Below are 25276 nucleotides of genomic sequence, written 5' to 3'. Positions count from 1 at the left end.
TCAAGAGAACTGAAATATATGGACACTTCAAATTTTCCTTATTCAATAAGAAGTTTAGTACTATTAAAAGCTGATTTAAGGACTTAGAATTCCAATATCTGTGTATGTGCATTTGCGTTTTGGTGGAGTACACACTATGTGTTCGATGTTTGTGGGCAAACTTCTGTGGTTGTTGCTGTCTTGCTTTTAATTTTTGTTGTTCTGTTGAGCACATAAAGTTTCTCTATTTGCAGATGATCGTAGTTTCCCCTCTAGAAGAAGTGGGCAAACCCGTTGAGAATCGGAAACAAAAAGTATAGCAGTAGAGATGGATGAACAAGCCCTTTTAGGGCTAAACCCAAATGCTGATGCGGACTTCAGACAAAGAGTATGTAATTAACTTGCTTATCTCTCTAATAATTGGGGGTGCTGTTTCTGTGCAAAAGTCATATTTTCTTGGATAGGGGGTTGGGGGTTTGGGTTTTTTTATTAACCAATACATAGGGTTCGTGGTAAAACAAAGCCATGTCGCAAGCATGTAGGGTGAAGGTTGTGTGTCACCAGTTCTGTGAAATTACACTTAACATGCATCAAACTTATTTTTCTGGGCTCTGACTTTTTCAGTCCTTTCAGTTCTTTGTACGTGTTCCTCAGCTCCTTATGTGGGTTCCTACAGAGTGAAAATCAGCTGCTGAAAACAATGATTTGCTTGCAATTGTCCGTGTAATTCTTAGATGGGAGGAGGGGGGTGTTTGAATGGATTATCTACCTTTAGTGTTTTTTAATGAAGTGTGTGCTTTCAACTGTAGTGAAGCTTGTATTAGCATAAAGTAGGTTAAGAAAGTAATCGTGGTATGTGGGTAAGTTACCTCATGAGATGCTCCTATGAAAAGGCATTACAATTTATATAACTATTTAATGAGTACATATTTCTGCTTACTGATTATCAGGTTGATTCAACTGTCTACAGGATAACTTCCGCTAAAATCTTTCAGAAATCAGATTGTTAATACCTTGGGTTTGTGTTCATAAAACAAATCCTGGAATTTATAAGAAAGTGAAAAATGTAGTTTGATGCATTGCTAAGCAGCCTGTTAAATAGGTTGGTTCTGGGTATTTGTCCTTTTTGAAAGGATGGATATAGCTAATCTTTAGTGTTCTGTTAAGAGGATATCACTGTAGAATTTGAAGCTTACAGATTTATTGACCTTTTAACTATGCAGTCTGCCTAATAAGTTCTGGTAAGCAGTTGATTATCTAAAATTCGGTAGTTTTTTTCCAGTGTCTCTAATGGATTCATAAACTGACAGTTGTCAGGTGGTCAGTGTCTGAATGTTTCTTGAGCTTGAGGTGTCAAATTCAGCCAAAGTGGTGCAAGAAAAATGATGAGTTATTTTCAGTGAAAAATCTAAATCACTTTCACTTTAGAATTTGTGGAAGGGATTTTAACTTGGATGTGAACTTCACCTAAATGGAAAGGCCCTGAGCAGCTTCCTCTAGTTGACTCTGTCTCCCAACCTCAACATTCCTGATTCTATGACTCTTATATTCAAGTAACAAAAAACTTTGTATTGAATGTAAAGTGGAAATGGATGTCTATGATACTAAAACACTCTTGTGTTATGGCAGTTAGGGAGCCACGTAAAGACTTGGATGTATCCAAATACTGTTTGTTTTTTTTCAAGGAGAGCTGTTTAAATGTGCATCTTGGGTATGAATGAGATGTCTTGCTTTGTGGTTTGTTTGTTCTTTTATAAAATGAAACTTAACTTGGATGTTTGCAGGCACTAGCCTACTTTGAGCAGCTGAAGATATCTCAGGATGCTTGGCAAGTCTGTGCAGAAGCATTAGCTCAGAGTATATACAGGTAACGTAGATAAGAATCTTTACTTATTTTCGTGGGTAACATGTTTGGGTGTGGATTTAGCTCTACAGCATAATAGGCAAACTGTAAATTGCTGAAAGGCAATGTGGTGTTCATACTATTTTTAGTATCGTAGTTGATCTGTGGCTTCTGTATAATGCCTTTCAAGGAAAAGCAATGTGTAAATAAAACTTTGTATTTACTTAGTAGCATAAAGACTGCTGCTTCATGAAATCCAGGGAATAAGAATGAGTTCAAGTGCTACATTTTAGAGAGGAGTGCTGAAAATTTCCCATTATGAGACTACAGGCTTTATTTGGAGTTATCTCGGAAGTAGTTCCTTGACGCTGTTCTATGGAGTAGGCCATCCCATTTTTCAAGGTGCAGCAAGTGTGTAGCCACCACTATTTTTGTACAAAGTTGTATATTTAGATCTCAAATAATAGGTTGTTGCTGTATCACAGAATAATTCAGGCTGGAAGGAAACTAAGGGTTGTATATCTCCTGAATAAGAAGGATGATTTATAGTGAATGCTTTTTTGTAAATGATTTACCAGAACGTCTGGCTCCAACAGAGTATTCAGTAATTAACAAAACCAACCACACAAAATTTGAAAACAGTATTTTATAATCTTTACCAAAATACATTGGTTGTTACAATTTTTAGATGATGAGATAAACTTGTGTAGATTATATAGCAAGTGGAAAGTCTGTTCCTAGTCTATGCCTCAGCTTGTCTTTAGCTTTGGTCTTTAAGACACAATGTACAACTTGCACGTGGTGTAGTAATGGACGTATTACTGAAGCCTGACAGATTTTCATAAAGGCATGATACAGTAGGTGTTGTAGTGTTGCATGTTCAATACTGAAATCAATGCATAACAAATTGAAAAAAAGGTTATAATGTCAAACATAAGTATTAGTTTAACAGTTGCTCATTTTTACCAAATGAACTGCTCGAGTGCTTGTCATTTTTGCTTTAAAGTAATAGCAGTAGAATTTTTCTCTGGTGCACAGTAATTCTTGATTTGCCAAAGGGACAACCTAGTTGTAATATTTGAGGAATTTTTTTCTTCCCAGAGACGTGTACCATATTGCCACCAGTAACAGAATTTTCTTTTCTTTTCTAGTGATGATCACATCAAGTTCTTTTGCTTTCAGGTTCTGGAACATCAAATTAAGTTCAAGTGAGTAATCTTTCTTGACACCAGCCACATACGTCCATTTAATTTTCCCTTTTTATTCTACTTGCAGAGAAACTTAAATGTTATATAATCTTGGTGTGGTTGATGAGGTGGCTTTACTCCACTCCAGAGGACTTTGCTGTATTTACTCATGTTTTCCTGAGGGGAGTAGTTGGGTTTTGAGCAGAGTGCTCTACTTAGGTTAGTCTAACACCTGTGTATGGCCCAAAACAGACCCAGTTACCAAGGATTGCTTGAAACTTCCTTAGCCATTCCTTTCTGGAGGTTTGAGCCTTCCTCTGTACTCTCGCTGACTTTTACAGAAAAACCTCCTACAAGCAGCAGCCTTGCTCACTGCTGAGTCCCGGACTTCTGACAAAGCCCTATCATTTAATAACCATGGCAGAGATGTTAAGAGAAAGTAGTCTTTTCACTGAGTGGTGTTTTCATAGAGTCATAATTTTAGGAAAAAATACTTTGAAATAATGTAAATTTCATTGCATGGAACTATATTTTTTTTTCACACTTTGGGCTCCTTTCGTCTGGACTTGGAACATCACGGCAGAGGTGTCTGCCTCTTGGAATATCATTGTGACTGGTTGCAATAGATGGAACGTGTGGGTCAGGCTTTAGAAAGGAATAAGATGTATTTTGTGACTGATTTTCACAATTGTGTATCAGAGCAAAAATGAAAGACTAACCTTCCTGATTTTATTTACCTGATTGTACCTCATTGTCCATCTTCATCTGCTTGTTCCACTCCTGTCACCTGCTTCCTGCAGTATCTTTTCTCATGTTTTCCTGCATCTTATTTTCTTTGAGCATTTTCAGTGGGGTTGCTTTTTTTCTTTTCCTTAACAACTAGTTACTTGTGACAGACACTGGAGTCACATTCAGCAGTTGCTCCTGTGAGTGAGGACTGTACCAAACCTATACCTCGTGCTATGGCAAGGAGAGTGTTCCTAGCTTAGCTAGTCCTGGGAAGTAACATGTTGTGAGGGTAGTATTTGAGGTGGGATGGATATAACATCAAACTTTGCCAAGACTATACATACGACGTAAAGCAGAATTACTTGTTTGCTTTTTTGTCTGACGATAAGTCTGCTGTAGGTTAGATCAGTGAAGGACTTCCTTGTGCTCGCTATTGACAGTCTTCAACATGTAGTAAAGAAGTTTCAACATATACAGATCTCTCTTCCTTCACCCCATGGCTTACGGTCAGATGTGTATTTTTGTCAGCGTCATAAGTCCTGTCCCTGATGGAACAGCCTTCCTCAAACTTTCAAGCTCCAACTCCGCTATAGGAGGCAGTAGTGCCTCCAAATGTCATCCATTAATATGGCAAAATGCATTTCCTTACTTTTATGGCTTTGATTCAAAATTTTAATGTGAAAATAGTCATGTGAATGCCTTTTCTAGGAACCTTTCATTTACATTCATGTGCAGTATTATGTGCAATATTAAGAGTTTTTACCTCATTGATTGTTGCACTTGTGATGAAGCAGTTGTATTTTGATCTCATTATGCTCTGTTTCAGATACTCTGAACTCACTGAAGTCCAGCAGCAGCTAATTAGGGAAACACTCATAACATGGCTGCAAGCACAGGTAAGTATGTCCCTTCACAGCAGTCTTAAATAGTAGGCTTATGACTAAGGCATTGAGTGTGGGCTAAATGTTTCATCTGCTGTCTGAGTTTAAAGATGGTTTCCTGAAGATACATGGTATCTGATGGTTAAAAGCATTTACCATGCTAATTTTTATTAGTATTTCTTTAAATTAGATGTTGTAAAGAAGTCTGTGCTTGAACATACTACTAAATATAAAATTCCTACGGTCAGATAATGATTGTGGTTAATCAGTTGTGTGTGCAGTGAGGCATATTAAGTTTCCCTTTAGAGAGATACAATCCAGATTCCTGATGTTCCTGAGTGCCTGGAGGAGGAGCAGTAATCCTGTTTTTAAGACCCTCCTGGCCTAACTCCTGTCTACTTAGGAATTCTAGCAGATGTTTATGAATGAACAGCATCACTCCTCTGTTAATACTATGGCAGAGTATTGGCTACTCTTTTAGTTACTGTAGCTGAACATGTAGTATCAGTTGGACCCAAGAGTTTGCAATCAGCAGAACCATCAAGTGGACTGATATGAGTCTTTGCCTATACCTGCCATTATCTAGTTATCATTCCACTTCTGTACTGGAAATTAACATAGTTGCTTTGTTTGTAGAAAACCTAGCAGTAGGAAATGGAGTATAATACAACTTGAAAAAGAGCAGATCATTGTGAAATGGCTTAAATGGCTTTTAACTTCTCTTTGAGGCAAGCTGTTCCATTTAGGAGGAGTTTATAGAAAAGAGGAAGGGGGGGGGGAGATTGGTAGTGACAAATGTATTTATTTTTTCTGCCCTGATGAGCTTAGATTGAGGAAATTCCTTTACTACTCTTAAAGCTAACATCTAACATAGGCACAAGCTAGCTACAAGAGAACTGTAACTTGTTCTCTGGAAGTTCTTGTTTACTCCTTTCACTAAACTGACAAATTAGCTTTCAGTCTTTGAATAGTACCCTTAATGTCTCAGTACTGAATGAAAGACTTAGGACTGTATTACCCAGAGAGAATGTTTTCCCTGTTTCATTACAATTTAGCTGAATTTTCTTCAAAATCTGTGGAAAGCTAAGGCTTTTTATTGACCTGAAACAAGAAGAGAGGTAGTACAGTGTTCACTATACAGAGATCAACAAGTGTATATGATTCTTCTCTAATTTGTAAGAGTATACAAATAAAATATCTTGTTTCTACCAGATGCTGAATCCCCATCCTGAGAAGACTTTTATTCGCAACAAAGCAGCACAAGTCTTTGCATTGCTTTTTGTTACTGAGTATCTCACAAAATGGCCCAAGTTTTTTTTTGACATTCTATCAGTAGTTGACCTTAATCCACGAGGTGTGGATATGTACCTCAGAATTCTGATGGCTGTTGATGCTGAGCTGGTAGACCGGGATGTTGTTCATACATCAGAGGCAAGTTATTATTTTGCATTAACACTTGTTTTAAATTTCAAAAAAATTATCTTTCTTTAATTAGAGCAGAAGACTTGCAGAGATGTTTTTTCTTTTTCCTATGGCAGCTCTGCCTTAAGAGGCATTAGGTGCTTTAGATCCAAAAGCCCTATGTTGTTTAATGCTTTTTGTGATTTCATACTTTTCAGTTAATGTATTTTTTTACTTGAAGAGCTAGCAAACAAAAACTAATGGACTGACTTAGTCAATTTAGTGTTAGACTGACTCATTTTAAAATGTCAGTTTCTTCTGGCGCCTGTTTTAAGGAGTCCTAATGCCAAAAATCCATTTAATGATCTGGAGGACTTTTCCCATTTGCCTGCCTCCAGTGTTCAGGCATTGTGGTAGGAAGAAAAGGATGAAAACTAGGGTACTTTGGTTTTATTTCTTGCAAGGAGAAAATGTGCTCTCTTTGGGTTTGATTTATTTATCTTGCTAGGACAAGTGGTGTCTGGTAGTGGATACAAAAATGCTACTAATTTGACAAGATGCTAATCTATGACAAGACTGATTTATGCTTTTCTCTGTATTGATAGGAGGCTCGCAGGAACACTTTATTAAAAGATACTATGAGGGAACAATGCATTCCAAGTTTGGTGGAATCATGGTACCAAATCTTACAAAACTATCAATATAATAACTCAGAGTTGACATGCCAGTGCCTTGAAGTAGTTGGAGCTTATGTATCCTGGATAGATTTGAGCCTGATAGCCAATGAAAGGTGAGGGGGTTTTGGTGGAATATATTTGCAAAGATAACCTTGATAACATGCTGACTGTATTTCTATGAAACAGAACTAAAACTCGTCTTTGAAAAAGAACTTTAATGATATATAAATCTTTGTAGTTTTGGGGTTTTTAGTAGTGTGATTGACTTTGGAAGCCAGTATAATGGCAAAAATAGACACTATGCAGTTTGCTAGGTTCTTCTTAAAATGCATAAAATACTGGGCTTAGTCAGTACAATAGACTTTAAAACTGTCTTGTAAAAAGGACCCATTGTAAATATGCACACAAATAATGTAAGGCTTCTATAGGATGCTACTGTGTACATATAAAAATAAACTTTTTTTTTCTCTGAAGGTTTATAAATATGCTGCTAGGTCACATGTCTGTGGAAGTTCTCCGGGAAGAAGCCTGTGATTGCTTGTTTGAAATTGTAAATAAGGGAATGGACCCAATTGATAAAACAAAATTGGTTGAATCTTTATGTCAAGTATTGCAGTCTGCTGGCCTCTTTAGTATTGATCAGGTTTGTATATTGATTTTTACAGTAGGAATGAGTCATAGCTTTTTGGCAGTTTTACATGAGCAAATGTACAGAAAACTATAAAACTAAGTCCACAGATCAGGTGGAAGTAGTTGTGCTTCTGCATCAAAGCTGAACACTTCTTACAGTTTTCTTATACTTAAATTAACACCTTGTTATTAATATTTCTTACTCATTTAAAACACACTGCATGTATTACATAACATCTCTGTTCCTCTCTTAAAGCATGTTGTGCTTACTGTTAATGCTGCTTCTGTGTTTTGTTGTCTTGAATCTTATCTTCTGCATGATTCTATAATGGGTATTGTAGCCAAGGTAGAGGGTTTTTTAGGGTGAGATGTTAGATCAGCTGCATAATTAGGTAGGGGAAAGAACTTTCTTAGTGGGCACATAATGCTGTTCTGCATGTCTGCGCCATCAGACATGAGGCTTGAAATTCTTATCTATAAGCTGGAAAAATACACCTACTAACAAAGCACAACAGTCCCTAGCAGTTGTGGTGTTTAAGTAACAGCTATTTGCTACCTGCCATAGAGAAAGAGCAACCAGTCCTTACGAAACTGTAGTCCTTGGATTGCAAGGCAGTTATTTCTTCATTTTGAAGCCTTTGTCAAATTTGTATTTCTACTAAAATGCAGAAAATGCGCATTCATCAATTCAGGAGGTGTTCCTCTCAAAATCTTACCTCAGTCTTTCTAAGCAAGACTTCTTATTCTTCTGCTTTTGTACAGTTATGGCAGGGACCAAAGCATCTGTTTGGGGTGACTGGTCTAGGGGTGTTTCTCAATTCTGATCTATGTATTTCTGCAAAAGCAAGCCATAAGTATTTAATATTAACTCGCTCTTACAGGCAGTACTGAAAGTTACTTGTTATCAGTATTTCTGAAGTAAGCAACAGCTGTTAATTCTTTGAAGTTTTCCTATAAAAAGATTTTTCTCTTATTCAGCCTAAAATTTATGGTAGGTATGTGCTGTTGCTTTTATTTTGAATCTGCTTCTTGTTGTAAAGTGAAAAAAAGAAACTAATCTGAAGAGATGAAGCAAGCTACTGTTGTATAATGGAGGAAAACTAAATCTGGTATTACTTTAATTTCTCTCTCTGTTCTGCAGGGAAAATGAACCAGGCAATTGTACTTTCCATCTAGGAGACAAATGTTGGGTTTACTTCTACATGCTAGACATGGGTAGTACAGGCTATAAGCTCATGCCATTTAAACATGAGCTTTACTAATGTTCTTAATCAGATGTCTTTTCTTACAGGAAGATGATGTGGATTTTCTGGCCAGATTTTCGAAGCTGGTCAATGGGATGGGGCAAGCATTAATAGCTAGTTGGACTAAACTGATAAAAAGTGGTGATATGAAGAGCGCTCAAGACACTCTGCAAGCTATTGAAGCAAAAGTGGCCCTAATGTTACAACTGCTAATTCATGAAGATGATGATATCTCATCTAATATCATTGGCTTTTGTTATGACTACCTTCACATCTTGAAACAAGTAAATATGTCTGGCTTCAATTTAACGTCACTTTTTGGTGTATAATTTAGTTTGGTTTTTTGTGGGAGTATATGAATCTCATACTATGTGCAAGCTGAATTGCAAAATAGATTTTTTGACTGATTAGCATTCAGTATCTTTAATGGCTGTGGTCATGCTATTTCTATAGTGTTGTTTAGAAGTCTGAAGGAACTGGGTTAAATCTTGTGTTAAGTGGAAAGAAGGCTCACAGATCGTATGTCTGTTAAAAAAGCAAACCTGTCTTTTCCTATTAGTAATAAAGGAGTTACTATACAAAAAATAACACTTGAAATTTATTTTACAGCTTTCTGCACTTTCAGACCAACAAAAAGCTAATGTAGAGGTAAGTATCTTTTTACTAGAGATTCTTTTTTTCAAGGACATGTTGGGTCAGAATCTTTAATTTTGCTGAAACAAATCATGTTTTATTTATATGCCTTAAAATGTGCATGTGACAATAATTGAAAGAGAAGACTTAAAAGTAAGGACAGTATGTTCCATCTTTTGCTAAGTAACTACAGCTGTTTCTTTAAATAGTAAACCTATATTGAATTGTGTATGAAGATGAAAGCTATTTTAGAGCTGGTCTTCCCAAGCAACCCTTAAGCATATGTTGGTAAGCTCTAGTAGAGTCTGTACTATTGATAGAATGTTCTTAAATCAAGATAGAATAAGAGTTTGTTTTCCTTAAGCCTTGTATTTTTATTAAAACCTGCCCTAATTCCAAAGGATTAGAAGTAGTATGGGAAAGGTGGTTATAAAATTCAACTCTTGATAGTATCATAAGTTAAACTTAGGAAAGAAGCTGTGATTCAAATATAACAGTTGTACTTATAATAAGCAGTTATATGTTAAGCATTACATAAAACTATACATTGAGCTTAAGTTTACATGCTTGAGTTTATACATAAGCTTAAGTTTATATATAAAGCATTAAGTTTCATAAATAAGGTTTATGTCCAGTTTTGGAGGTAGTAAACTTGTTTGGTTTTTTCAGCGCAGTCCTTTTTTAATTTCCTTTCTCTATGACCCTTCTGCACCAATGTGGATGTACTAATTTAGATGTCAAACTGGTTAGATTGGTGCAGGCATTTTGTAAGTTCATACAGCTGACAACTGTGATTCCTTTTCCTTACAAAGAAAACTGAATTCTGTACCTGCTCTAACATGAAGAGTTGAATTTGGATAAGTGTGGTCTAGGTTATCTTGATCTGGTTTTGTTTAATGTCTGTTTAAATTGGATGAGGTAACACAATAAGAGAAGTTTGATAATATCACTGAATCTTTTTATTTTTGTTACTATGTCTCTCCTGTTCTTATGACTGGATCAAACCAAATTACTACTGCAGTGCACTTAAAATTTGAATGTGTTACTGTCCTGAAATCTGTTGTTTTGTTAAGTATGCTTTCATACTGAAGAACTTGTGTTGTAATTATTTTTTTAATTTTACTGATAACTTCTTGAAAATTTGTGTTAAACTGAGGAGCAATCATGCCAATCTTTCTTCTTTCATCCAACTCATAACAAGAAAGTATTTGGAAATAGACAACAGTAAGATTTAGACTTCAGCTTTAAATGGTGCGCTTAGCAGCATTCCTTTAAAGTTTTGCATCTGAGAGGTTCTCACTTTCAACTTGTTCATTATTTGAACAGGGGAAAAAAGGGATCTTGTTTATTGTGCCTTTGAAGTCCCAAAGTGTTTTCTCATCAGCAGGATCACATTTTTAATTCTTAAAATGACAGTGTTTCTAAGCATTCTGGCTACAAGCATATCACATTAATTTTTGTGATTATTTTAATTATTTAATATCACTTCTTTAAAGAGAAGCAGAGACTTCTCTCAGGATGCTGACACTTGGTGTCAACAGACAGCCTGATGACATTCTTGCTATTTGACCGTGTTCTTACTCAAAGTAGTACAAGTGTCTGTTTCTGCAAGATCACCAACAATTTCACTTCAGCAACCTATGTTTAATTCATTGGTTCATTTTGGTGTTAAGTGCAAAAACCTGAAGTTCTTTAAAAGGAAAAGTATGTAATCATGATTCATTTGTCAAAAGTTTTGTTGTTTGGGTTTTTTTAAATTTATCTTGTTATCTCGCTTACTATTCGGCTATCTGCATTCAAAACCTCTAGTACTGGAAGAGAAATGCAAAATGCTAATCAAGTTCTTGTTCATATGATTTTCATTTGCTATAGTTATAATAAAAGCTGTTGGCTACTGAATTTAACCAATATGAAATAAAAAAGGCACAAGTTTGGTTTTTTCACCTGGTGGTAGGTATAGGGATGAGGTATTCTGTAATGCTGATCAAATACCTGTTAATTCTACCGAGTCTTCTGCAATATGCAGTGAACTCATTCCTTGTAATAGGTACGTGGATACGTTCTGCCTCATTACTTACTGCTACTTAATATTCTCTTGGACGTCTTAACACTTCGTTGTTGTCGTAGATATAAAAATGGTCTGCCTCTGATCTAGTTTTAATTATTCAGAATAGCTTTCTGTCCATTTGGAGTATTTAGATTTAATAAACATTTTCTTGGGTTCCCCAGAACAACGTTAAGCTGAATTGAAAATTAAAATATAATAGATTTTTAAGCATTTATTTTAGCTAACTGTGTCAGTCCAATTTCTGTCCATCCTGCAAAGCATGAATGGAATTGAGAACTGAGAGACTTGAGAATTTAAATCAGAGTTCTGAAAACCTGAACTAGTACATGCTTAGTAAGATCTAAGTGATACACTTAGAGTTTGAGACTTCAGTAGAGATGAGATCAAATCTCTCTTGCTGTTTCAGGACTTAACCAACAGTCCATACTAAGGTGAAATTACACATTAGTGCTTTAACTTATCTAACAACTTGCTGCTGCTGAAAAGGGAAGGTTTTGCTTTTCTTACTCGTTTGCTGCTCCTGGCTCTTACTCTAGGATTCTTTGCTGAACCAATTCAACTTGTTAACCTCTCTCTCAAAAAAAAAAAAAAAACTTTCAAGGATTTTGAGCTAATAGAGAAGTTAATGCTATGGTTAAGCTGACCTGCCCCTTTAGAATAGGATCTTGGGCAACCTGTTTAGCTTCCTCTGCCTAGCTCAGTCATCTTAATTGTTTTCAGCGTGAACTGAACAGCACAGAGTACAAGCAGGAAACAAAGACAGATAATGCTCCAAGTCATCTATGCTGTGTGTCTGGAATGGCAACTGTGTATTGTTTGGATATAATCCATCTGTTTTAATTTGGACTGTTAATTCTGCTAAACCTCTGAAAATAATTCAGATTGGATTTAAAATATTTGTAAGTGTTTAACACTTACTTTAATGTTTCCTTTACTGTTGGATTTTACTGTTGCTTTTTACCACTTGTCTGTTTTTACATTTACAGTTCTGTTTTTATCTTAGGCAATCATGTTGGCTGTTATGAAGAAGTTGACATATGATGAAGAGTATAATTTTGAAAATGAGGTACCGTGTTATATGAATGAAAAGACAAATGCTACTTAAATTGCATGTAGTAAAACTTGCTCATGCTTTAAAAATCCCTATTTTCCATAGATTAAGGATTTGAAGGTAGGAAGCAAAGGTCTGTAGGCTGAATTTTTTTCCTACGTGGAAACCTCTGGACATGTCTGCATAGGAGAAAACAACATAGTAAAGGGATATCCAAGCCAGTTCACTTAACAGGATATTTCTGGCTGCCTTTGTGCAGAACTATTCTAGGGAAATACAGCTGTGCTGTTAGCTGGCTTGTTCAGTGTGAGTTTGTGTGTTTCTGCATGTCACTTTGGTCTTGCAAAAAGGTTTGAGAAACATTATGTAATGAAACTCTTTGAGATGCTGCTCGACCTACTTCAGATGGTCAAACCTCTGCAAAAATAAGATAAAGGAGGCGGAAGGTCTTTGATTTCACTTTCCTCCCATGCTTACATCTCTGTCAGCCAGCAATAATGATTGAATATGTTAGACTTACTTTTGCTCTAGGCTGTTTGGAAAGCTATAGCCTTAAAAAGGTTAACTTAAACTGCATGCAGTCCATCATAAATGTTTCTGTCAGTTTAATTTTAAAACTAAGCTAGATGCTGAGAGAGAACATCTTTGAGGAGTGAGTCAATTTTCACGAATTGGGTCAATAAGGCTCTGCCAAGAGCATTTTATTTCCTGTACTTTTGGCTGGCTTTCACTTTGGAAAGCCTTTTTAATATGTTTCTGGACTGAATGCAGTGGATCTCAATGTACTACAACCAGCCAAAAAAAAGAGCCTGCTGTTGCAATAGCACAGGGTGAGCATTATTGAATTCTCTGAGCATGGTATACTGTTCTTGTATGTACGTGTTTCTGTTGTAGGTGTAATTGTCTAAAACTGTTCTGGATGAATTTAAACTTGAAAATGTGGACTTCGCTGACGTGAGTGTTTTGTAGGGTGAAGATGAAGCAATGTTTGTGGAGTACAGAAAACAGTTGAAACTGTTGCTGGACAGACTGGCTCAGGTCTCACCGGAGCTACTGTTGGCATCTGTCCGCAGAGTTTTTAACACTACACTTCAGTAAGTTTTTGGGGTTTTTAAGTTGTTCATTAACTTGTTCACATAATGCCCTTATTTTTTTTTTTCCTTTTGTAACTTGGAGCTTGTAATGAATGTAAGTGTGATGTAGCAAAGTGAAGCCAATTGATAGAATGAGCTTGTTACAACTTCATGATAAATATGACTTTGTATAATCTTTTACTCAGCTGCTTAGAAAGAAAAATCTTTCTTTTTGTAACCTTAAATTGCAGCTAATGTTTCTTTTTTCCTGGAGATGTTTCTTGGTCTTTGTCATTTACCTACGCAGCAACAGCAATTTGGGTAGGTGTTCCCTTTACACATCAAGGACATGCTGATGAGATGTGACAGTGTTATGTATTACTGCTATAAGAAAACCAAGGTTGGGTAGGGAAAAGAAGTAAAGGTGAAGTTTTTGTTGGTTTGTGTTTCTTTTTGTTTGTTTGTTTGTTTTTTACAAAAAGAGCAGAAGCAGTCCTGAAAACTATGCACATAAACTTTATTACCAGTTGCCTGACTAGGAGGGCAGTTGTATGTATACAAATAGGAATCCAGTATTGTTTGTGGCTTCCTTGTACCTTGCTCTTTAGTGAGCCCTCTCTTTAAGTGAAACTGAATGGCTTGTTCATGTGTCATAGTAGGTGGTTTTGTACCTAAGTGAGCACTTAAAGAAATCTGTGGCTTTCAAGTTGAAATTGGTAAAAGAGAATTAGTAGTGCTCTGATGGAGAGGTGATGTGTTTGTGGATGAAGTCTTCCAGAAGCATCCTGAAATACTGCCTAGGTCTTAGTGTTTTTCTTAGTTTAAATCTGTGCGTCTGAAGAAGGCTCAAAAGAAAATGCTAACATGGTAGAACTGTGATTATTTCGTAAGCTACTACAGGCTGACATGATCTTCATATCCTTTCTCTAGGAACTGGCAGACTACACGATTTATGGAAGTAGAAGTAGCAATAAGGCTGCTGTATATGCTGGCTGAGGCTCTTCCTGTATCTCATGGTGCTCACTTCTCTGGTGATGTTACAAAAGCCACGGCTTTACAAGACATGATGAGAACAGTAAGCATCTGTGTTGTGGGAGCTATTTAAAAATGCTGATAAAGACTGGAGCATTCCAGTTCAAATGGCTTATCTTAAGTACCAGCATGTCACTTACATCGTAGTTTGGTGTTAGAAACTGCTAAAATACTAACTTGCTAATGCTTTTATTTGTAGCTGGTGACTTCTGGTGTTAGTGCCTATCAACATACATCAGTGACTCTGGAATTCTTTGAAACTGTGGTTAGATACGAAAAATTCTTTGCTGTTGAACCTCAGCACATTCCAACTGTTCTAGTAAGTTTCACCATTTACATTTTTGACTAGATAAGACTAGGTAAGTTTTTTAGAATTAGGAAATGTTCTTATTTTCTGAAGGTCACTGAAGAAGCTGGATTTCTTAAATTGTGGTATGATTAGCTTTCCCCCCTCTTCTTTAGGGATTCTAAGACTAAGATACTTTCTTGATTGCAGATGGCATTTTTAGATCACCGTGGTCTTCGCCATACAAGTCCCAAAGTACGAAGTCGAACAGCTTACCTCTTTTCCAGATTTGTCAAGTCTCTTAAGTGAGTAAAGCTGTTACAAATGTATCCAAATTGCACTAAATTTACCATAGATAGGCCTTCTGTACATCACAGTTTTCATTGAAACAAGCCTTCAAATGGACTTCAGTGAAGTAGTATATCAAAAGAGTGCTGTAGCAGAGTTGTCCTATTGTGTAATACTAAGGTAACAGTGGAAAGAAAACAGAACAAACAACTGTAATACATAATGCTTAGCTTATTTTTATTAGATGTTAAAACTGATCAACAATGTAAATGTCTGTCCTACTTTTCCTCAGTGAGCAGAGCTGAGAGTCAGTGGATCTGGAGACTCCCATGAGTAACTCTTCCCTATCCCTGACTAAATTCTGAATATTTACAGAATCTATACTGTTGAAGTTTACTCAGTGTGTTAGAGCCCTTTAAACAGTCCTGTCCTGTTGGTCTTGTTTCACAGGCATGTATTTAATGAGGAGGCAGGAGAAGCTCCAAGATGATTCAGATTTCAGAAGGATCCTATTTTTCAGCTGTTAAAATATTTCACTCAGATGAGTGAGGCTATTTATGCATGTTTTTTTTTAAAAAAAAAAAAAGAGGGAAAGAAAGAAATGTTTATTTCCCACTATGCCATGTATCTACTTGGCCTACCACAAGCACCATATCTGTAATTCAGAGTTTTCTACAACAGAGCTTTGATATTTAAAGGGGAGTTCTATATTGAGAAGGTAGTTTAGTGTCTAGCTTTACAGCTTAAATAAAATACCAGGAAACCAGTAAAAAAGCACACACTTCTAAATAGTGTTATGTACTGTTTTACTTCAGTAAGCAAATGAATCCCTTTATTGAAGATGTTCTGAATAGAATACAAGACCTCCTGGAACTTTCTCCTCCTGTGAGTATTTACAGCAGTTTTTTGTAATAAGTAAGGCTTGCACTTAGTCATCAGTGTGTCTGAGTACTTACTGAATTGTAAGCTTAGCTCACAAACATTTAAACACAAAAAATTGTCCTGCTTTTTTGGTGTGAGAGCACTTGCATACTTGTACCTAATTTTAATAATCTTGCTTATGTGGGTTTCTGGGAGTATAGGCTAGAGATGGGTATGTATAAAAGGCTACCTGTCTGGACTGTGTAAGAATAGCTGTTCTTTCAACTATGTTTTACCTGTACTTGATGCTTCTACTTAAGTAGGAAGAGAATAAAACTATTGTAAATATACTATAGACACTACTTAGGCATGATCAAAGAAAGAGTCATATCTTTCAACTTTGACAAGACAACTTTGATAAAGGACATTTAGTGAATTATGCCTGTTATCTTCCATTTTAGGAAAATGGTTACCAGGCTCTGTTAAGCAGTGATGATCAACTTTTCATTTATGAAACAGCTGGAGTATTAATAGTTAACAGTGAATACTCTGCAGAAAGAAAACAGGCTCTAATGAGGAATTTGTTGACTCCACTGATGGAGAAGTTCAAAGTGTTATTAGAAAAACTGATGATGGCACAAGATGAGGACAGACAGATGGCACTGGCTGACTGCCTCAATCATGCCGTTGGGTTTGCTAGGTAGGTACAGCACAGTGACTGTGTGTATTTCTGGTTTGAGTAAAAGGGAATACAAAGGATTTATTGGGAGGAGGGGCTGAGTTTCTACCTGTGCTTTATTGACCTAGAAGATCATCAGTGGTTGTAGAATTTCTTGTGGCAGCCCAGAAAATGAGTTAGGTCCCCTTAGAATGGATGTAGATACAGAGAATACCGAGCAAGTTTATTATGAACTAGCATCTATTCCCTTCCTCAAAGAATTGTATGGCGCTATTATAATCATTTGTCACTTGTAAATTGTTAGAATTTCATTTGCCAAAAACTGCTGAAGTGTAGCTACTTCATATCAAATAATTCTGTTCATTACCTTGTGTTTGGCTACCATTTCACGAAATGTAATATTCTAGTTTAGTGCATGGGTTTTAAAGCGTATATTGTTCTCGGTGTTGCTGCTTCTTCATTGTATTGGAATGTGAGCTTCAATAAAACTTGTTGCATTGCTTTTACAGCCGAACCAGCAAGGCTTTCAGCAATAAGCAAACTGTAAAACAATGTGGCTGCTCAGAGGTTTATCTGGACTGCTTACAAACGTTTTTGCCAGCTCTCAGTTGCCCCTTACAAAAGGAAGTTCTGAGAAGTGGTGTCCGCACTTTCCTTCACCGCATGATTATTTGCCTGGAGGAAGAAGTTCTTCCATTCATTCCTTCTGCCTCTGAACACATGCTTAAAGACTGTGAAGCAAAAGATCTTCAAGAATTCATTCCCCTCATAAACCAAATAACAGCTAAGTTTAAGGTATGATAGTACATAAGCTTTTCAGGGTCAAAGTGCTGATACCTCCTCTTTTCTGGTTCCAGAAAAATAGCTATATGTCAGAGCCTTATCTCACAATTAATAAATAAGTATATTTCTAAGGCTGCTGCTGGGAAACATCGTCTTCAACCACAGTTGTATGTTATTTTTTTTATTGTCACAATTAATTCCGTGCCCCACCCCCAAGGTGTTAAGCTAATAATGCAAACTGTGCAAGCTCCAAAGTGAATAGTCTCATTTCTTATAACGAGATTTCCAAGAGATACAGAAATATCAGATGCGTGTATAGAAAGGAATATTGACTTAAAAGATCTCTGTGCAGTAGTGTTGCATAAAAATGTTCACTGGGCTTAATGCATTGTTACTCAAAATAGGTTGGCAACACGGAATTTTTGAAATGGAGGCATGAGATATGTATTAAGTGGGAGCAGGACTGTCAACTGGTTATCTAGCAAAGCTTCTTGAAGCTTCCTAGTTTCAAACAGCTCAAATGCGAGGTCAATTAAATATATAAAGTTACTAACCTGTTACTTGTGATTCATTCCCTGGAGCTGACAGAAGAATATTGCGCTCTTGCAAATGAGATGGGGAATTCATTGCTGCGTGAGACTGTTAAGAAGCCCTTTAAATAGGCTTAAATAAGTCTCTTTCAGCAGAATGCAAAATTAAAATTACTAAAAGTGCATTTTTTTGAGCAGTAGAATAGAGTCATAATATACTTGTGTGACTCTTATCATGTAGACATCTGTTTGCAGTATCCCATCTGCAGAGCAGAGAAAAGGGATTTTGAAAAATCAGGTATTTCAGAGATGAGGGAGGAAGACTCTTAATTAGTCCTTTTCACAAGTTGTGCCAAAAGCAATTCAAGGTAGTAGCAGAAAATTAAAAATAGTCTGTGTAAGGTGAGGAAAGTTAAAAAGAAAAAAGTCACAGGAGCAAGACTGCAGAAATATAATGTTCGGGTATAATGTTTAACTTTGTATGATACTGTACTATTCTTAACAATATGTTAAAATAGAGATCCTAGCTTGAGTAGTCTCTCCTTGAATACTTTCAAGGAACAGTAAAGAGAGAATTAAAGATAAAACCTTGCTTAAGCATTAAGAAATTAACATTGGAGTTGCCTCTTTATGGAATTCTAGGATGTGGCTGAACAGCATATATCTTCAGTTCTTCAGTTCATAAGTGTTCAAGTAAATTAGTGCCCTCAGATACATTTCTCATTGCAAGTAGGTCATAAATGACAAGTTTATTCTGTAATGCCAGTAGTATTTTAGTTCAGGAAAACCTTTTTCTTTAAGCAGTCTTTAAAGACACGTGCTACAAAAGGTGGCCTGATGCCAGTTTTAACATCTTAGAAACTCATTTTCTGTAGCTACAGTGACTTTACAATAGCCACCACCACCCCACCCCGATGTTTCAGGGAATTTGAAATAGTATCTATCTGAACAAAAGGATGAGAAATCCTGAAAAAGCTTCTGTTCCTACCCAGAATGAGACTAGATAAGACTAGATATTTTTGTGCCAAAGACTTGAAATGGGTGGTGTGTAATTCAAGGTGCAGTAATGTTTGTGGTGACCCTGATGTGACTCGCTTTGTTGTAAGGAGTTGGTACATGAAAATACTAACTTTTAAAGGTGCATCAAAGTTGAGAAATGTAACAAGGTATTAAGTTTTAATTTCAGTGTTCAATTTTTGTAACTGTTTGGGTTTATACCCTCTTCCAATCTCCACAGACACAGGTTTCACCTTTTCTGCAACAGATGTTTATGCCGCTACTTCATGCTATTTTTGAGGTGTTGCTCCTTCCAGCAGAAGAAAATGACCAGTCTGCTGCTTTAGAAAAGCAAATGTTACGGAGGAGTTACTTTGCTTTTCTGCAGACAGTAACTGGCAGTGGAATGAGTGAAGTAATAGCTAATCAAGGTAAGTAGTTCAGTTTCTCAAAGGATAGTACTATGGTTATTCTCATCTAAGTTTTGTCTGCTAAAATCATTAGCCTAGTTCCTGTCAAGTAATAATATTACCTATGTTAAGGTAGAATGGACTAATGTAAACACAGTATTTAACTTAACCTGTGTGCAAGAATTTGGGTTTGAAATCCAGCTATAAAAGGCATATTCTTCCTATTGATTTTTTTTAGCTTGTTTGCGATTGCTGTGTCTATGAGGACAAGAATGATGTGTAATACATCCTCATGCATCATTGTATTTGGTAAATCAGAGATCATACAGTGTATAACAGTATATAGCAATGTTCAAACCATTGGGCAAGACGTCTCACAGCTGCCAGTATTTATTGTAGTGTTCATTTTCTACTCATCTGTTAGGTGGAGCTCAGAATTCCTTCCCCCTATCCTAAAATGATGGTAATACCCGTGGGAAAGGAAAGGGTGGCATTAAGAAGTAGTGAGAGCTTTCTTGAAAGAGGCACTTGGTAGTTATGATAGGCCAAGAAATTTTTTAAGGAATCAAGCAGAAAAGCGTTTTTGAGGCACATAAATTTTAAGTGTGATAAGAATATCTTTCGATACACTGGAAGATAAGCGAGCTACTTCAGTGCTGCAGAGCTTTAATTAACTCTACCAGGTTTGGGTAGAGAGGAGAAAACTTGTATTTGTAAGCAGGTCAAAGTACACCCCCCCCTCACCTTTATGTGTATGAAAGGCCAGAAAAGCAATTAAAATTTCCAAACTTTAACAAAAAAAAAAAAAGAACCAAATCACCCTAATGATTATAACCTAAATAAGAGTTATCTTGCATCGTAGGGGAAACTTTCCAAAAATATTTGAGATTTGTGCAAAAAAAGAGCTATTTTGAAGTTGAAGCATGTGTTCCAGGTCAGTATTTATATGAAATAGTGTAAGAGTACAGGAAGATTTTTAGGCTGCAAGTTAAAATGACACGCTCATTTTAATGTGTTTAAGGTGCAGAGAATGTGGAGCGTGTGTTGTTCACTGTCATTCAAGGAGCAGTGGATTACCCAGATCCTATTGCACAGAAGACTTGTTTTATTATTCTTTCTAAGTTGGTGGAGCTTTGGGGTAAGACTGTCTTTCCATAATTCCTTTGCAGCTGCTACTAACCTGAAGCAATAATAAAAATGGAATGTTACTTTTCTTTTCAGGAGGTAAAGATGGACCAGTAGGTTTTGCAGACTTTGTCTACAAGCACATCGTTCCAGCATGTTTCTTAGCACCTTTGAAGCAAACATTTGACTTAGCAGATGCCCAGACAGTACTGGTGTGTATTATGGACTTTTTTTTTTGCTTTTCTTTCTGTTGGGCAGATTCAAGCTAAGAAACCTACAATGGTCATGTGGTATCAAAGATCATTGTCTCACAAATAAAATCCCTGATGTATTTTTATTGAGGTGCCTGGATGATTAATTATTGAATATTGTAGTATTGTATTCTGTAGTTCACCTATGCTCAAAATTAAGCTAGAAAATTCCAGACCTGAGTATTTAACACTGACCTATATTGCTTATTAACTAATGTTCAGTGAAAGTGAACACACACAGGGGGCTGTTCTTCAGTTCATTTTGGGTTCAGCTGTGACAGAAGTTTTTCTGATTAAGAGCGGAACAAAAATGAGAGGGGTGAGGCTCAGTTAGCACTGTGAGAGGGGAAAATGAGGGAATAATGGCATCAACTAGCCTTTGTTTTGGCCTCGTTAGGTTCTTTGGCTTTGAATACTTAACCAATAGACTAATCCAACAGTCTAATGTTGTTTTACATTGCAGGCTTTATCCGAATGTGCAGTGACGTTAAAAACAATTCATCTCAAAAGGGTAAGCTGCTTAACACTTCGCAGGGAGTAACTCTTGCACGTTTCTTTCTAGCTTTTATCAGTTTCTAAAAATTAGATACTTACTAGGGTGAATTACTACTCTATCTTATATAAAATAATCGGATGACTACAATTTTGTGTAGGGATACAGGATCCAGTAGTTCTCTACTGCTTGATAAATTACTGCAAAATATTGACTCTTCATTAAGGAGAAAAATCTGCTCACTTGTTACTGTGTTTAATTGATCAATTTGCATTATTTCACTTTTCAGTGTAGTAAAGCAATTAGCAATGCACTATAGAGTACTGTGAAAATTAAAGGTGTCTTTTGATGTGTAAAAGACTAGACTGAAAATCATTTGTGGAAAAAAAATTAATTTTGCATTGTCTAATGACTGAAACACTTTATCATATTTCCATTTTTAATGGGAAATGAAACAGTGTCTATGTTCGTGTTACTGTTCCCTGATACACCCTTTAACTTGCTGGCTAACTTTTCTATCAAATGCAAGTAAAAGTCACAACTATACAAAAACTGTAAGAAGTTGTAAACTGGCAAAGAAGAGATTGTGTTTAAATTGAGGAGAGCTTCTGAGTTTGTTCCTTTTTCCTCAAAAACAATGAAGAGGAAAATCTGTCAGAAATCAAGCTTTGAGAAATTAAATAACTTTCTATTACAAATACTGTTTCTTTTGACGCTACTGATACAAATACAGGAAAAGGATCTGAAGTCTTTTCCCGTCATGTTAACTGTATACCATGTTCTAGTTCTAGGGTCACTTACGTGTGAATTCATAAAGTTGATTCACTTGTCCCTGGTAGATGCACTGGGTCATGTTTGTATACTGCCAGTGTACAGTAATCCCTTTTGTGATGAGAGGGATCTGATAAATGCAGATAAAGAAAACAAAACCTAAAAGTGTTAACCAAAGCAGGCCTGTCTGTCTGCTTGCTTCTCTCAAAGACTTGGATGTTCCGTTTTATTGCTGTTCAGTCCACTGCAAATTACAGTCAATGTTACAAAAAGAGAAACACTACATTCAAGGGAACTTGGCTACTAAATTCTGCAGTGGGTGAACAGAATGGTAAAGCAGTTGGCAGATACTAGTTGCCGGTTTTTTTTCTTTCATATGTCAGATGGTGAAATTAGATGGCCTTCTTGCTTAACTGATGCTTACAGTTGACACATCCCAAACTGACTGGCTGTATTGTAATTCTTATTTCTGTGCAATTTTCAGTGCATTCTTGTGCTATGTAATAAAAGGTACAAAATTGCAGTAGAATCCAGTTAATGCCAAGGTTGAGAAATGTTATTTGCTAACAGCTGAGAATAACATGAGCATTTGGCATTGGATACATGTAACTTCTCTGTAAAATAGTCACGTAGCCCACCTGTTCTCAAACCCCTCTGTACCATACAGTATAAGGCCAGGACTTCCTATTCATATGAAAATGTACTTTAACAAATTGTGTAACGCTTTTCTTTAGGGTCCTGAGTGCATTCAGTATCTTCAGCAAGAGTATTTGCCTTCTTTGCAAGTAGCTCCTGAGATAATTCAGGTAGGAACTCCCAAAAGAACATTTGGGAAAACTCTTAACAATCATGAATGTTAAATGAGAACAAAACTAATACGGACAAAGTTAACCTGCTACCATCCCTGAAGAAAACTTACTCTGATATTGCATATCAGAATAGGATTAATTTAGTATAAGCAGTGAAGTTACTGCAAACAGTACCTTGCAAAAAAAGAAAAATAAGTCCAGTGCATGGGACTGTTGTAAGCCATCTTCCTACTCTCATTAAAATTTTAACTTTAGGAAGGAGTATCAGAATACTTAGAGTAATAACTCAAAAGTAAAATGAAGAATGACAAATGTACAGAAGTGTGATGATAAAGGCTGTATTCAACATTACAGAAATCTAAGGCACAGCACTGGTTCTATCGTCAAAAATTATGTCCAACATTAAGTGTGGGGGGTTTGCATGCTTATTTTGGAGTAGTGTAAGAGGGTTCTCAAAAGTGAAACTTTACAGCTGACCTTTGCCTCAACATTGAGTACTGCTAGCCATGTGCTAAGCATGGCCACGAAGAAATCATTAGATGAACACTGGCAACTTAATTTTAATTGCAACTAATTTGGATACTACAGTAATCTGGTTTGCTGCATTAGGAGACAATTATACTCACTGTAAGACGTAAACTGTAGAACGTTTAGGTGGTGTTAAATATATGTAAGGATCAAGTATTACCTCTTGCTGGTGCCCCAACGTTTTCTGATCTAAGATTATAACTTTCTCAAGTGACAGAGGTGTCCTGCTGTAATCTACAGTCACTTGGTGTGTACATAATACTTCTTAAGTGTAAATGTGTCTGAAGTATTCAATTCAAAGCCACCAAAAGTTACTGGACAAGTTAAACCTTTAGATTCTCCCTGACTGCAGTCCTCATAGATAGTCCTGTTTCTGTCTGTTCAGCTAAAAGTCAGTGTGATATCCGGTATCTGAAAATACAGTTTTTTCACCTCAGAATGCTCTTGGCCTGTCGTAGCTTATTACAACTTTTTTTTAATCCATAACATGTTTTTCTTTGCACATTAGGGAAAATACAAACTAGTATCAACGGCTTTACATACAAAAGGTATTCTGTATGCTCCTAACATATCGCAGGTTGTCTTGTTGCTTCATTTAGTTGTTTAGTATTTATTTATTCTCTCTTACAGGAATTCTGTCAAGCACTTCAGCAGCCTGATGCTAAAGTTTTTAAAAATTACTTAAAGGTAAAGTGTTTTTCTTTAAGTAGGTTTTAATTCCATTTGAACTTTGTCATACAGTTCAGTCGTAGTGAAGTAAAATCGAAATATTGAAATAATGAATTATTTAATAGTTTTCACCTATAGGGAATCTCCAAGTAGTAAGTACAGTCATTTGGAAGGAAGCAGCAAACAACCACCACCTTACATCTGTAGAATTGTCACTTATTCTCAACACCTCAGCATCTCCTCAATAGCTTAATATTCTTATGGCTTATGTTTAATAGTTGAAATAGGCAAAAAAAGTGGTGCTATAATTGTAGAGAATGTGTCAGAATGCTTCATTTTTTGAGGGTGTGAGTGTAATTGAATAGCATAAGTCATACCCTTGAACCTAGTGTGTTAATTAGTATGTTAAACAAGAAAAGGACCTCTGTCAGCCAAATTATCTTGCACTTCAACCATTCCATTTCTTTTATTTCCTGTCTTAAAATGTGATTTTTTTTTTTAATACATTTTTAACAGGTATTCTTCCAGAGAGCGAAGCCCTAAGGAAAGTACTGGAATCTCATGTATCTGTTTCCATAATCCAGAACTCTGGTTGTTAATTTATAAAAACGCTAACTCTTGTGCCATTCAAACTGTTTTTGTTTTCAAGAAATGTTGCTTTGTGCTCACATCAGTACATAATTTAGCCTTTTACAAAAAAGAGAAATGCAAATCCCCCACCTGTCTCAAACATGAAGGTATGTGACATCATGAAAAATCATCTGTATACCTACACGAACTTTTATTATGTATAGGATGACTTAATCTTACGCTGTAACACGTACAGCAATGAAATGACACTTATTTTTGAAATTAAATGTAAAAATCCCTTCAGACCATAGCAATGGTTATTAAAATGTGTACATTTTTGATACTGAGTAAAATGTTTTCATAAGACATAATATTCATTTGTTCATGTATGGTGACATGAAAATAAAACAATCAAAGTCATTCTTGTAGATAGTAATTTCATTGAAGTTGTCTTAATGATAAAATATATATATACCTCCTATAAAACAGATGGGTTTAATAAATAATTTCATTTAAAATTAGCATCTGGTTCTATCTTTTTTATAAAAAAAAAATAAAACTTTATCCAGTGAAATGTTAAGTCTCTTCGAATCATTTTGGTTGAATCTTTAGAAGTTACAGCATTCTTTAACCTTCTGGCTGTTACATTTGAGTAGAACCTGGCAGTTTTTCTGATGCTTGAATAAGAAATTGTATTGCAGTCTTGCATGTGGAAGGTGGCAGAAAGAAGAGCATTCCCTGCAGTATTTCAGTATGGTCAATGCTCTATACAGAGATTTTAGTAGAGTGTTGCTACTTC

General features: G+C 36.1%; 1 protein-coding gene across 3 annotated transcripts; it reads left to right on the top strand.

The window, feature by feature from the left end:
- The first annotated feature begins 244 nt into the window (after positions 1-244).
- XPOT (exportin for tRNA) lies at positions 245-24782 on the top strand. Of its 3 annotated transcripts, XM_086472228.1 has the most exons (25): positions 245-367; positions 1764-1846; positions 2974-3030; positions 4565-4634; positions 5832-6050; positions 6626-6810; positions 7172-7340; positions 8619-8855; positions 9181-9219; positions 12276-12338; positions 13293-13417; positions 14327-14471; positions 14628-14747; positions 14925-15019; positions 15818-15887; positions 16325-16563; positions 17052-17337; positions 19093-19282; positions 20124-20195; positions 20283-20399; positions 20483-20598; positions 21101-21148; positions 22636-22707; positions 23869-23925; positions 24424-24782. In XM_086472228.1, the coding sequence occupies exons 1-25, from the start codon at positions 308-310 to the stop codon at positions 24448-24450; spliced, it is 2961 nt and encodes a 986-aa protein (XP_086328354.1). In that variant the 5' UTR covers positions 245-307; the 3' UTR covers positions 24451-24782. The 3 variants fall into 3 exon arrangements, with proteins under 3 accessions (XP_086328354.1, XP_009946732.1, XP_086328364.1); XM_009948430.2 differs by lacking the exon at positions 20124-20195; XM_086472238.1 differs by lacking the exons at positions 20124-20195; positions 20283-20399.
- The last annotated feature ends 494 nt before the right edge of the window (positions 24783-25276 follow it).

This window comes from Leptosomus discolor, chromosome 1 (assembly GCF_034619465.1).
Source record: "Leptosomus discolor isolate bLepDis1 chromosome 1, bLepDis1.hap2, whole genome shotgun sequence".
Lineage (NCBI taxonomy): Eukaryota > Metazoa > Chordata > Aves > Leptosomiformes > Leptosomidae > Leptosomus > Leptosomus discolor.
The sequence above is the reverse complement of the archived record's forward strand: the minus strand, read 5'-3'. Positions and strand labels throughout refer to the sequence as shown.

Bases quoted from the DNA above. Each gene is read 5' to 3' on its own strand.
- XPOT (XM_086472228.1), top strand. From the start codon at position 308: ATGGATGAACAAGCCCTTTTAGGGCTAAACCCAAATGCTGATGCGGAC. The intron at 368-1,763 runs GTATGTAATTAA...GGATGTTTGCAG, and splicing joins ATGCGGACTTCAGACAAAGA to GCACTAGCCTACTTTGAGCA. The intron at 20,599-21,100 runs GTGTGTATTATG...TTTACATTGCAG, and splicing joins CAGATGCCCAGACAGTACTG to GCTTTATCCGAATGTGCAGT.